The 14,198-nt window shown below is 40.4% G+C and overlaps 1 protein-coding gene across 1 annotated transcript in view; it reads left to right on the forward strand.

The window, feature by feature from the left end:
- The window catches only part of PREX2 (phosphatidylinositol-3,4,5-trisphosphate dependent Rac exchange factor 2), a 288,257-nt gene that overhangs the window by 228,616 nt on the left and 45,443 nt on the right, over positions 1-14,198 (forward strand). Inside the window, exons 36-37 of the mRNA XM_004274946.3 lie at positions 12,518-12,584; positions 12,825-13,015. Coding sequence (XP_004274994.1) covers positions 12,518-12,584; positions 12,825-13,015 — 258 coding nt within the window. The remainder of the gene's footprint in view (positions 1-12,517; positions 12,585-12,824; positions 13,016-14,198) is intronic.

Raw genomic sequence — 14,198 nt, forward strand, 5'->3', positions numbered from 1 at the left:
AATATCCTCAAGTTGAGGAATACAATGACTGAACTGCAGAATTTAATAGAGAACCTCAACAACAAATTCAACCAAGCAGAAGAAAAAAATCAGTGAACTTGAAGACAGGATACTTGAAATTATCCAGTCAGAGGAACAAAAAGAAAAAAAAAAAGGGAAACAGTGAAGAAAGCTTACATGAATTATGGGATACCATTAAGAGAAACAACCTACATATTACTGGAGCCCCAGAAAGAGAAGAGAGGACGAAAGGGGCAGAATGGGTTTTTAAAGAAATAATAGCTGATAACTTCTCAAATCTGGGTAGGAATTTGGACATCCAAGTTCATGAATTTATAGGTCTCCAAAAAGTTTCAACCCAGGAAGTTCTTCTCCAAGACACATTATAATAAAATTGTCTAAACTCAAAGACGAAGAGAGAATTTTTAAAACAGCAAAGGAAAAAAATTGCTCAGATACAAGAGAACCCCCATGAGGCTATCAGCAGATTTCTTAGCAGAAACCTTATGGCCAGGGCAGAGCGAGATGAACCTAGAGGACATTATGCTCCATGAAATAAGCCAGACAGAGAAAAACAAATACCGTATAATATCACTTATATGTGGAATCTGGAAAAACAGAAGAAGAAGAAGAAGTTGAACTCAGAGAAACAGAGTAGAATAGGGAGGTGGGGGAAATAGGACGATGTTGGTCAGAGGGTACAGATTTGCAGTTATGTAGGATGAATGAGTCTAGAGAGCTTATGTACCGGCATGTTGTCTGTACTTGATGATACTGTATTGAACCCTGGAAGCATGCTAAGAGAGTAGAATCCAGGAAATTTTACATACACAAAAAAATGGTAACTGTGTGAGGTAATGATATGCTAATGAGCTTGACTCTAGTACTCATTTCATTATGTGTTTCAGATCATCTTATTCTGTACCTTAAATATATACAACTTTTATTTTAAAAATTTAAAAATGTTAAGTAATGAATAAAAATGATGATAATGATTGCTAATATTGAGTAATTTGCCATGTGTCAGGTATTGTACGAAGGGCCTTGGATTTTGCCACTTAAAGGAAATCACAGCTTTTTATAGGTTCTGGTGTAAAAGTATAATAGCCAAGAATTAGACATTTAACATCTAAATGTGATAGTACTTAATCATGTTTGTTTTTGTCTTTTCTTATTTAGAACTGAACAAGAATTTTGCTGTATCATTTCTGCTAGTCATTTATAGGTAAAACAGCATTCCTGTGAGTCTTGCAAGAGACCTTATGAATATTTTTCTCTTAATCATAGTTGTCTTTCACCAAGGAGGGAATATTGAAATGCCCTTCCTCCCTATTGTTTTTTTTTTTTTTTTTTTTTGCGGTACGCGGGCCTCTCACTGTGTGGCCTCTCCCGTTGCAGAGCACAGGCTCCGGACGCGCAGGCTCAGCGGCCATGGCTCACGGGCCCAGACACTCCGCGGCATGTGGGATCTTCCCGGACCAGGGCACGAACCCGTGTCCCCTGCATCGGCAGGCGGACTCTCAACCACTGCGCCACCAGGGAAGGCCCTCCCTATTTTAAAGTTCTGATGATTGTTAAGTCCTCTAAGTATTGTGCTTCAGTGTTCATTGAGATGTAGCCTAATATTTATAAACTTAAGAAGAACCCTTCCTACAAAGAGTTCTTTTTCAAATGTGCATAATAATTATTTTATCTATTTTAAAAATTAAGATATTTAATATATTTCTTTTTCTCTATGAGGTCACACATATATTTAGTTGCTTGACAGTGTGGAAACCCCAATTCCTTTATAGCTCTCATAAAATAAAACTCAATTCAGTTCAATACTACATCAAGTATCAGTTGCAGGCTATGAGTCAGGCACTGTCTTGGGTATGGGATCACAAAATTTTTAAAAATGGGGCAAGATAGGGTCAGGGGATAAAGAGGTACAAACTATCATGTATAAAATAAACAAGCTACAAGGATATATTGTACAACACAGGGAATATAGCCAATATTTTATAATAACTCTAAATGGAATATAACCTTTAAAAATTGTCAATCACTGTGTTGTACACCTGTAACATATAATATTGTACATCCACTATATCACAATTTTAAAAAAGCATGAACATTAAAAAAATTGATCCTTACTCAAAAAAAGGGTCTCGGACTTCCCTGGTGGTGCAGTGGTTAAGAATCCGCCTGCCAATGCAGGGGACACGGGTTCGAGCCCTGGTCTGGAAAGATCCCACATGCCGTGGAGCAACTAAGCCTGTGCGCCACAACTACTGAGCCTGCAATCTAGAGCCCGAGAGCCACAACTGCTGAAGCCCACGCGCCTAGAGCCCGTGCTCTGCAACAAGAGAAGCCACCGCAATGAGAAGCCCATGCACCGCAACGAAGAGTAGCCCCTGCTCGCCGCAACTAGAGAAAGCCCGCGCACAGCAATGAAGACCCAACGCAGCCAAAAATAAATAAATAAATTTGTATTTAAAAAAAAAAGCAAACCACCTAGAAGGGTGGGGTAGGAAGGGTGGGAGGGAGATGCAAGAGGGAGGGGATATGGGGATTATATGTATACATATAGCTGATTCACTTTGTTATACAGCAGAAACTAACACAACATTGTAAAGCAATTCTACTCCAGTAAAAATGTTAAAAGAAAAAAGGGTCTCTGCCCACTGAGAGTATGCAGTTTAGCAGAGTGGACAGAATGAGTGCAACTTGGTGTCATATAGTGAGATAAATTTGTTTCAGTGGGGAAGTTCTCAAGAAGATGTCATATTTGAGCAGGGTGTTGCAGGATCAGTGGAATTTTGCCAAGCAGAGGAGGTGAGAGGCCATTCCAGGCAGAGAGAGTAACACGAGAGAAGGTGGAGAGATTTTCATGTGGATGGTATGTTAAGAGGACTCAAACTTGAACATGGCAGGCTGAAGAGGTGAGAGATGGGACGGGAAGTTTGTTGCTGAATTGTTAAGAGAGGCCTTGAATACCCCAGGTGTAGACTTTGGGTGCTGGGAGAATTTGAAGGTCTTTAAGCAAGTTAATGAAATGCTCATATCTGTGCTTTATAAAGGTAATTTTGAAGGCCGACTGGAGTCAAGTAAGGAATACACAGAAAGATGTGGAGAAGGCACTGACCTGTCAACTTCTTGTCAGTTGAGCCATTATAAGACTTTTATGAGTTTAAACCTAAAAAAGCATCCTTTAATATGGGCATGCCACACTTTCTGGAGACATAATTGTTATTAAATGAAATAGAATTAGTTTAAAAATAGAAATATTCCTTGACTTTACGGTTTTTCCTGGGTGTAATGAGATTTTTAAAAATATAATTAAACTTTATTCTTGGGAAGGATTTCCTATTTTTAAGGATTTGCTTTTTCTGTCCATTTTCACGAAGATTGTGTTCTGTAATGGCTGGGCATGGTGTTGCCATTGGGAAATCTGTTTTTATGCAGAATTTTAACAGTAGATGGTGCCTATGGTGGTATGTACGTGTTGCAGGTGCAGGAAAGGAATATCACCCTAGAGGACTCATGAAAAGAGGAGCAAAATTCCTCATGGAGTAAAGGAGGGTTTGGGAAGCAGAGAAGAGGATTTTAATCCAGTCAACTCACTGAGTGAAGGTTGTCAAAAAGGAGAAGAGTGGGGCTTCCCTGGTGGCACAGTGGTTGGGAGTCCGCCTGCCGATGCAGGGGACACGGGTTCGTGCCCCGGTCCGGGAAGATCCCACATGCCGCGGAGCGGCTGGGCCCGTGAGCCATGGCCGCTGAGCCTGCGCGTCCGGAGCCTGTGCTCTGCAGCGGGAGAGGCCACAACAGTGAGAGGCCCGCGTACCGCAAAAAAAAAAAAAAAAAAAAGGAGAAGAATGAAATTGGGTTATCAACAGCAGTAGGGAGGAGTGGGGTATGTCTCCACTGTCTCTGACACCATAATTCTGTTTTCGGGGCCTAAGAGAAATCTCAGAGGGATTTTTTTTTTTTTATAATGTGAGAAAGTCTTGCTCTCTGTGGTCACACATATTGTCTTGTTAACCTTCCAGGAATTTTTTTCCCTGACACTCAAGTAGAAATGGAGCTCTTAATTGATAACAGGCAGTTTTGTAACAACACCTGTAACCCTAGGTGCTCTGTTTTTGACAAGCCAAAAGACAAATTTATCCAAGCAAATCCAAGTCTATCTCATTATTCAGAGTTTCTCTTCATGTAACTTTAAATAAAGCCTAGTCCAGAGAAGTCAGGCTAATGTTTATGGACACAGAAGGTGGGTGGGATGAAGGGACAAATCAACATTCTCCTACCTACTTACTCATCATGTATTCTTTGCCCATATGTAGGCACAGGTTGAACCTGTCCGGTGATTCTCCTTTATACAAAAGATCGGTGTATCTTAATGAGATTTTCTGTGGAATTTTTTTTTTCCTAACTTAAGTGCTATGATAGTCAAATGCAGTTTAACAGTAATACTCAATGAAACAGTCACACCTATAGTCGACTGCTGTACCACTGTAATAATGGCATATATAATCATGTCTATGACTAATATCCATAATTGACCATTGTCATAGCTCCTTTTGGAAATGCAGAGTAAATGCTAAAATCCCAAAGCTACCTGATACAGTTTAGAATATTTAGGAGTAGGACATGATATTAGGAGAAGTACCTATGAGTCTGGCTAAGTGAGAAATTTCCATAAATTATTATAAATATAGAGATGATCTCATAAGCAATGATCTGGAGAAGAAACAAGAATATAGTGGAGACCTGAGCTGAATACTATAGTTGTTCCTCCTTATGTATAAAACACCAGTGGCTCTTATGCCTTAATCACCTATCTTAGAAATTGGATATCCTCCAGCATGCCCAGAAAAAGCAAAAACAAGTGCCAAATGAGATTGCCAAATGCCAATCACTTTTGTCATTGATGTAACCTCTGAGTATCTCCTGTGACAAAATTAATATGTTTAAATTTTATATCAGGTCAGGCTGTTGTGTGGTCTCTCTTTACGTAAAAACCTGACCATTCCTGGAGCATCAGCCTGACCCTATAGAGCTATGACCCTAATTCTTTACTTGTTGGAGAAATCATTTTCCTAATTCTTGTTAGTATCAATACATTAACTTGCATAACTCTCCGTAAACTAATCTCGATGTTCTCCGAACTCATTTTCTTTCTCTCCTGGCAAACATCGATTCCCTGTGTCCATTGCCATGGTCTTGTTACGAATGCTGAACTAGTCTTTTCATTTCTAGGGTCTCTTGCAGCTCTAATTTCCCTAAATTGTCGTATCTTATGGGTCATGTACTTCTTTCATTTATTCTTACTTTTTTACGGGTAGCGAAGTTTTTACTGTGCAGTGCTTCTCTACTGCTTAACAAATTCATTACGATTCCTTAGTTTGGTATTTAATTTCCTCACAATATGGATCCGGCCCACTTACCCAGCACTTTCTCTCCCTGCCTTACACGAACCTGCTCTTTGGCCAGCCTGGCTCCATCCATTGCTCTTTCTGTTCTGTTTATGGTGTTTCCTCCACTTGAAATGCTGTTTTCCCATTTTGACCTGTCCCATCCATCCGTCAAAATCCAACTCATGTACCATATTCTTATGTGGCCTTCCTTCTTCCTCATGTGGGTGTATCCCAATAACTTTCTGTACCTTTTAAGGTACCTATCACTTTCTGCCCTGCATTCTAGATACCTGTGTATTTGCCTTTGCTGCTAGATTGTATGAGATATTTTCCCAAGATTTGTTCCATTGTAGTTACTATTTAATTTGGATATATCTATACCACTATTTATTGTAACATGACATTATCACCTCTTTCATTGGTATTTTATTCTATAGGGACTAAACGGAAAATATCATAATATATCCATTTTATATGGCAGGGTTCATTTACAAGTTGTGACAACAAAGTCTGATGTATGCCTGCATGAAAGGAAACTTACTGTTCCTCCTACATAAAGTAGCAGGAGTGCTTTCAAAATGGTCTTAATAAGATTTGCTGTATTGAGACAAAGAACCATGACTTCATTCTTACTAACCTCAGAAACATAAACCACAGTCAGTTTTGGCATTAATCCAGTTTTACCATTAACTCTCTTGTAAATTTTGATTAAGGGGTATTGCAGGACTTTTGTAATTAAGGGAACTGCATTAGAAATTTATTCCCTGTGAGAATTTATTTGTCATATTCTGAAAAATACTGAAGTCCTGTGAATGCTTGTAAACCTTAGGGATGGTCAAATACATGGCTGAACAGCCATTTTTCTGAGGGGGGAGTACCCAAAACTAGTTGAAGGCTCAAGTCCAAATTTTTGTTTTGTTTTGTTTTTGTTTTTGTTTTTGCGGTACGCGGGCCTCTCACTGTTATGGCCTCTCCCGTTGCGGAGCACGGGTTCCGGACACGCAGGCTCAGCGGCCATGGCTCACGGGCCCAGCCACTCCGCGGCATGTGGGATCTTCCCGGACCGGGGCACGAACCCGTGTCCCCTGCATCGACAGGCGGACTCTCAATCACTGCGCCACCAGGGAAGCCCTAATTTTTATTTTAACAAATAATTGATTGAATTAAAATATTTCTTGGCTGTGTAAATTTCACAGGAGTCACAAAGAAGCTGTTTTTCATGGTTCTATTCTCTAGATGTCATCAGCCCATAGATATACTTTATAATAATTTGTTGCTTTCTATAATCATGGATTCACGAATATTAACTACTTGCACAAGTCTGGATCAGCCAATATATTTAACTCTGAACTTGTTAGGCTTTTATCTTCTAAAAGTATTTTGAATGGTGCAGTTATATCATTAGATGCCTTTTCTATTTTAGTTTTGCTCTATAGCAGCTTAGAAAAGACAAGATTCTTTCTGAATAAGGGTTTAACTTGATGTGAGCATTTATACATTTTAAATCTATAAAAAATTTTAATTTTAGTTTTCTGTTGGCTGGCTTCATCAAATATGTGTTTTTTTTCTTTAAAGATTTTGTCCCAAGGAAAATTTGAAGATTTCTTCCAAGTCAGTTTAAGTGACTATAGCGGGATTAGATCAACATGATCATGCTCTAAACAGGCTGAATCAGTGACAACTTTCTTTTTAAAGGAACATCTCTTTCAGAAAGCAGGAAGAGGGCTGTGTGGCCTGCTGTAGTGGTAGGTTTCTAGAGTGAAGTTTTCCTCAGGTGGTGTTGATGATATGGACTGCTTTTACAGAATATATTTCTTCCCAGTCTATCCAAGGTATAGAAGAACTGCAGTTTTTACAACCAGTGCACCTGATTAAGCCGTTTAACTGACACTCTCCTTTTCTTTAACCTAAAAGCGTTCTTTTCTTTTTAGACTTGAACTCTGTACACTGATGGAATTATGTAGATTCCAAATATCTACTTTAATTTTCATTTTTTACATGTATCATAAAATATTCTAGATGACCTCAGGGGAAAGCAGAAGGTTTTGGCCTTATTTTACTCCTGGCGATGGATAAAAATGTTCCCAGAGTCCCCTCCTACTGTGCACACATGAATAGTGATGATTATTGTCTATTGCATGAGTCCCATTTGCTCACCACAGTACTGAGCACTTCGTATGCACTGACTCGTCTTCAACATTATGCTACCTATATATTAGACAATTTTACTATCCATTGTGAAAATGAGGGACTTGAGGCCACATGAGGCTAAATAATTTGTCCATGGACTTGCATACTCTTTTTAACCACATTACTTTCTCTACCAAGCACACTTGAGGAAAGGCGTGAGGACATCTGATCGGTATTCTCTCTGTGGGTTCCAGCTGTGAAGCATCCTCTCTGTTCCAAGCATATAGCCATGCTAGACAAAAGATGAAAACAGAAAATGCAAGAGTCGCAGCTGAGCTCATAATTTATCATCTCAGTGGCCCACAAATGGAGCGGGAATTCAAGTGCTGATTTGTAAGCTGTGTTGAGGCCTCTGGCCTCCTGGGCTCTGCAGGTGGACAAGGGGCCGGTACAACTTGTGCAGGGAAATGAGAAATTAAAGTCATCCGACACTAGGTGGAGATCCAGAGCGAGCCTCACTCTGAAACCAGGTTGTAGAGAAGGGCCCCTCTACTTCTGAGCAAGGATGCAAACTCTGGACTCTATCACTTTTGTAGACATTAAGATGGCAAGAGAAAGACAACACGGCTCTTAAACTAAGAACTGAACCAAATCACTCGCTGGTTCAGTGACGTGACTGGTAATAATTCAGATGTCTGGACAATGTAATACTCAAATCACCAATATGAAACTGATTACAGATGGGTAATTCTGGGCACAAAATGAGCACAGAATCATTTGTAAGAAAAAGATGATGAGAGATATTGGGTGGAGCTGTTTCAAAGCACTAAATAAAACTGAACAGAACATCTTCCATACTCCAATAAAGATGTTAAAAAAGCAATCCTCCTACTTCAAATGAACTTGCAAAACAAAACTCCAAAGCACATGAGGTAACCTAAAGCTACAAAAGAGCCAAGGAAAATGACCATTGAAACAAATTTGACCCAAAGAAATTAAAATATTGAGACATCATGGCAAAGTGTATTTTGGATGCTCAAAGTATAAACAAAGGATCGCCATTCATGAATAAGGTAGAAAATCCTGCGATAAAAATAGTCAATTATGGGCTTCCCTGGTGGTGCAGTGATTGAGAGTCCGCCTGCCGATGCAGGGGACACGGGTTCGTGCCCGGGTCCGGGAAGATCCCACATGCCGCGGAGCAGCTGGGCCCGTGAGCCATGGCCGCTGAGCCTGCGCGTCCGGGGCCTGTGCTTCGCAACGGGAGAGGCCACAGCAGGGAGAGGCCTGTGTACCGCAAAAAAAAAAAAAAGTCAATTATTTATTTACAAATATTTATTAAGATCAAACCATGTTCTACACTCTGTTAGAGGTGCTAGAGATGCAGCAATGAGCATAAGTAAATCAAATCCTTATCAGCATAGGGAGTTTACATTCTTGGGGGGGGGGGTTACCTTTTAGTTACAGAAATGAAATACGAATAGGCAGAAAGCTTGGAAATGAAAAGGTAGTCATTGAAATAAAATTCCCAGTAGAAAGGATAAACTCTAGATTGGCAAAGACAGGGTTTTTTTCATTTGGAAGATATTATTTAGGAAATCAACAAAATTGCAGTAATGGGAAAATAAGATCTTAAAAGAAAGTGTATGTGTGTTTATGAGTGTGTGTGTGTGTGTGTGTGTGTGTGTGTGTGTGAGAGAGAGAGAGAGAGAGAGAGAGAATGGATGAGATTATGGGGAAAGATGATACCTGAGATTATTTTAGAATTGAAGACAAGACTCCTTAAATTGAAAGTACAATCTAAGGACCTATCTGGATAAATAAAAATAAATCATCACCTAAACACTTTGTGGTAAAACTTTAGAACATTGAGGATAAAAACAAAATCTTTACCTATCAGAGAGAAAATATAGACTAGCCCCCAAACAAAGACAACTTAATTGAGAGCAGACACCAAGAACAGTATTGTGGGGAAAAATTCACTGTCAATCTAGATTCTAGAAATTTTATGCCAGAGTATACCACTGACAGACACGGATCAAAAATATTAATTGAATAATGAACTTGAAAAACTGAATATTCTTGAGGAAGTAAGTGTAGAAAGAAAGTCTGGATTTAAAAAAAAATAAAGAGGAATAGAAACTTCTAAATGTCATAAATTTAACTCTTGGTATAAAAAGTAATAACAAATTTCTATGTTAAAAAAAAAAAAAGGTGAGACTTGGGAATTCCCTGGCAGTCCAGTAGTTAGGACTCTGAGCTTTCACTGCTGAGGGCACAGGTTCAATCCCTAGTCAGGGAACTAAGATCCCACAAGCCATGAGGCACAGCCAAAAAAAAAAAAACAAATGTGACTGCACGAAAGTAAGCAATATGAGAAGGCTATAAAAGAAGAAGAAATCCAGATGGATGACAAATATGTGCAAATTGAAAATTACAACACCAAAGGTTGAAATTCTAATGCCATCAACGTGAACAAGGATATGGAACAATGATCACACCTGTTCCTTGGTGCCTCCACTTGGGCCAACTGTGTGGGTGACCTTGTAAAGCAGGGAAGTGACAAATGCCAGCTTCTGGGTGGTGTTAACCCTGGGAGGGGAGAGTCTGGAACAATGGGAGTGGACAAGTGTGATACAAGGGATCACCTGTATCTGTAAGGTTTCATTCCTTTAAAAGGGGAAGCAAAAGTGCAAAATACTAATTTGTTAAAGCATGGAAGTGCATACATCGGTTTTCATAGCAGCAGCCTAAATACGTACCTGTATAATTGAAGTGAAAAGACACTCAGAGCTTTCTGGAGACCCTGAATTGTTATGCACAGCAGTAAAATTTATAAAATAGCCTGTCTTCTGGTAATGAAGGCCTTTAGTTAAAACCCAACTCTATCAGGGCCTATCAGGCCATACAGAGTCTACCCCCTCTGGCTTCTCTAAGTTGCTCATTTATTCCAATAGCTTCAACCTCATTGCATGTTTCTGTACTTCTCACAATTCAAGCTCATTTCCTCTCCTCTTAACAGCAATCCTCTTAGATTGTTGTTATCTCCTTCTGAGACTGGGGAAAATCTAGAACATTTGAAGATGTATCAAATCCCTTTGATTTTCCTCTCAATCCAGTACTCTTAGTAGCTGCTGATGCAACCATCTGAGTGGAACTATATTTTCATGGCACGTGATGGCTGTTCCACTTTGCAGTGGTACCTGTCATGGTAGCCGAATTGTCATGAGCCGGGCACTGCCTGGGTTTGCTGTAGTCCCCAGGCTCCTGTCAGCATTATATGCTCAGGAGCGGTAGGTAGCTCTGGGATTCAGGCTGAGGGAATAATTCATCCCTGCTGCGGACTCTTCTTCGCCACATCTTTCTACCAAGCACAGCTGAGGAAAGGCATAGGGACATCTGATCAAGGTATCTCTGCGGATTCCAGGTTTGAGGCACCACCTCTGTTTCCAGATGCTACATGGAAATCGCCTAGGAGTTCAAAACGCTTTGGATGCTGAACTGTTGTAAAATTTCTGTTGTAGTTTGAATTTGTGTTTGAGAGATGAACAGACATTCTCGGTGAGAATGTACATAATTTACATTTTGGAAGTTAGAAGAAGTTAAAGCTTTCCTAATTTAAAGTGTGAATTTTGATTAATCCATGCTACTTTAGCTTAAAAAGACAAAAAAACAAGCTGCACTACTGCTAGCTACTTCTAGTAATTGGAATAGCAGTGTGTGTGTGTGTGTGTGTGTGTGTGTGTGTGTGTGTGTGTGTGTGTGTGTGTGTGTGTCTAGTGGGACTCAAAATACCAGTGCTGGGCATGACGTTCTCCCTCACTGATTTACTGATTATGCCCATTGCTACTCATGCATTGGTTAATGATCTACCAATAGTTTGAGGTCCTAAAAGGTGCTCTGAAACACCAGTCTAATGAGTTTTATTTCAATATCTAGTCTGACAATCATTCTAATATTATTTTGGTATATCAGTGTTAAGTGTTCACAGCTTTTAAATAATTTCACTTCATTAAACACATACTCGCTTAAATATAACTTAAATGTCCTGTCTTCATGGGTCATTCTCTTACACTTTCTGTTTAGTATTGAGCTAATAGCTAAACGAACTCAGCAATAATTCTTTGGAAATCACATCTAATTATTGCAGGCCACTAGGATTCCGCTTAGTGTATTAAAATAGCTGTTGGCGTATTGCATCCTGGTGACAAAAAAGAGCCAGTGTATCTTCAAAGAGGGTTTAACTTCCAATCTGAGCATAGCTTAGTGGCTGAAGGAATCCAGCTAAGCAGTCTGTTTAAAATGTGTGTTTTGAGTATTATTTTCGTCATCTGACATTTGCACAGTAAGTGAAAATGGGATGCTTTTAGAAAATATCTTTTTTTCAACTTTTATAATAATATTAATTACTGTAACTATCAGTGAGCACGTATTCTGTACTGTGTACCATCCTAAGCATTTTATTAGCGCCAACTTCATCTTCTTGGTCACCTTGTGAAGTAGAAACTAATGTGATCCCCAAATTGCAAAAGAGGAAATTGAGACACACACTAAGTAATCCCTCTGAAGCCATACGATAAGCAATGGAGCTGATGGTAGGTTCAGTCATTTTTTTCTGAGTGGAAGACTGTTCTTTCCAGTCCCACTCATCCTAGCGCTCAACACTTTGTCTATTCATTTGTCTTTAAAAGGAAGTCAGTGCTGGGCTTCCCTGGTGGCTCAGTGGTTGAGAGTCCGCCTGCCGATTTAGGGGACACGGGTTCATGCCCCGGTCCGGGAAGATCCCACGTGCCGCGGAGCGGCTGAGCCCGTGAGCCATGGCCGCTGAGCCTGCGCGTCCGGAGCCTGTGCTCTGCAACGGGAGAGGCCACAGCAGTGAGAGGCCCGCGTACCGAAAAAAAAAAAAAAAAGTCAGTGAAACTTGCATGTCTTCATGCTTTTTAATTTTACTGACAATAAATGATCATTTATTCTTTGTATTCTTACAGGGCATTCTACTTGGACAAGTCAAATTCACCACCAAACTCCACATCCAAAGCTGCTTATGTAGATAAGGTAAAAACAGAAGATTGCATTGACTGTTGCTTTGCCATTTACCTCCCTTATTTAATTTTGCTGGTGTTCTGGAGCACTGTGTAATTTATAAACATCTGTGGTCTCTGATTCTGTTATCTCCATAATAAAATATTTTAGACTATTCACTGTAAGTTATAACAACTGTGAATTATATCCCATCTAAAAGGATTTCTTTCTACTAAACATGTTGAACCTTATGGGCATCGTTTTTTTCTGCAGCTCATGAGGCCTCTCAACGTTTTGGATGAACTGTATCGACTGGTAGCCTCGTTTATCAGATCCAAGCGCACAGCTGCCTGTGCGAACACGGCTTGCAGCGCCTCCGGTGTCGGGCTGCTGTCGGTGTCCTCGGAGCTGTGCAGTAGGCTGGGGGCCTGCCACGTCATCATGTGCAACAGCGGCGTGCATCGGTACGTGACTTCCCGCCTTACCTGCATCTTTTTTTTTTTGCGGTACGCGGGCCTCTCACTGTTGTGGCCCCTCCCGCCGCGGAGCACAGGCCCCGGACGCGCAGGCCCAGCGGCCACGGCCCACGGGCCCAGCCGCTCCGCAGCACGCGGGACCCTCCCGGACCGGGGCACGAACCCGCACCCCCTGCATCAGCAGGCGGACTCTCAACCACAGGGAAGCCCTTGCCTGCATCTTTGGTATACCTTATTACATTCGGAGGTTCTTGTTTATTACATTTAGCTCCATGAAATTATAGCTGGAAACATTCAAAGGGCTCAGATATATTTGGAATAAGACTTTAGAAATCAGATAATTCTTGCACAGTAATTTCTGGCTTTGGTTCTTCTATTTCAGTGACTGTTTATTCATACAAATGAATGCAGTCCCACGTTTATATCACTGTGGCCTAGAATCTTATCACCCTTGTATTTATATTAAGATTTATGTTTTAGGTACAAAATTTTGCATCTGTTTTATTCACTCTAGGAACTTAACTTGGTAGGGGCTGGTGACTAGCAAAACAAAACTTTTTCTTCAGTGGTTTGGATCCCCGTTACCCAGCTGTGGTGAGCTAGATGCTGCCTTGGAGTTACTGCTGTCTTCCTACTCCTGGACAAATCATACTCCAGGAGCCCGCACAATATGCTCTTCCTGAAAATGTGAGGAGAAGTCTTAGCTAGGTCCTCTTCAGCTGGTCTGTCTTAAGCAGCAGTGCTGTGTCTGGGCAAGCTGTGGTAGGTGCATAAATTCCTACAGCTACATCAGATGCAAATGTGAGGGGAGAACCCCGAGTCAGGTCCTTCTTCATCATCACTTGTTCCTCTTCTATCACCTCTCCATTTTCACAGCGAAAGGAAACCATGTAGGTGGAAACAATAGGGCAGCATTTAGTCCTCATTGTAGCAGAGAATCTGCTGTCACCACTCATAGTCTCTTCTTAGTATGAGGCCAGTTAGATTTTGAGTGGATGGTGGTTATTGTTTATTCAAATTTACTTGCTAATTAACCCATGCAAAGGACTGCAGTTGGTGCTATTGGCTGGTAATGTCATAAATGGGTGATATTCATGTTAGAGACATAAAACATGAACAACAAAAATCATAGTAAATAATCGTATGACAAAATAAGATGACAAAAACATAA

This window comes from Orcinus orca, chromosome 17 (assembly GCF_937001465.1).
Source record: "Orcinus orca chromosome 17, mOrcOrc1.1, whole genome shotgun sequence".
Lineage (NCBI taxonomy): Eukaryota > Metazoa > Chordata > Mammalia > Artiodactyla > Delphinidae > Orcinus > Orcinus orca.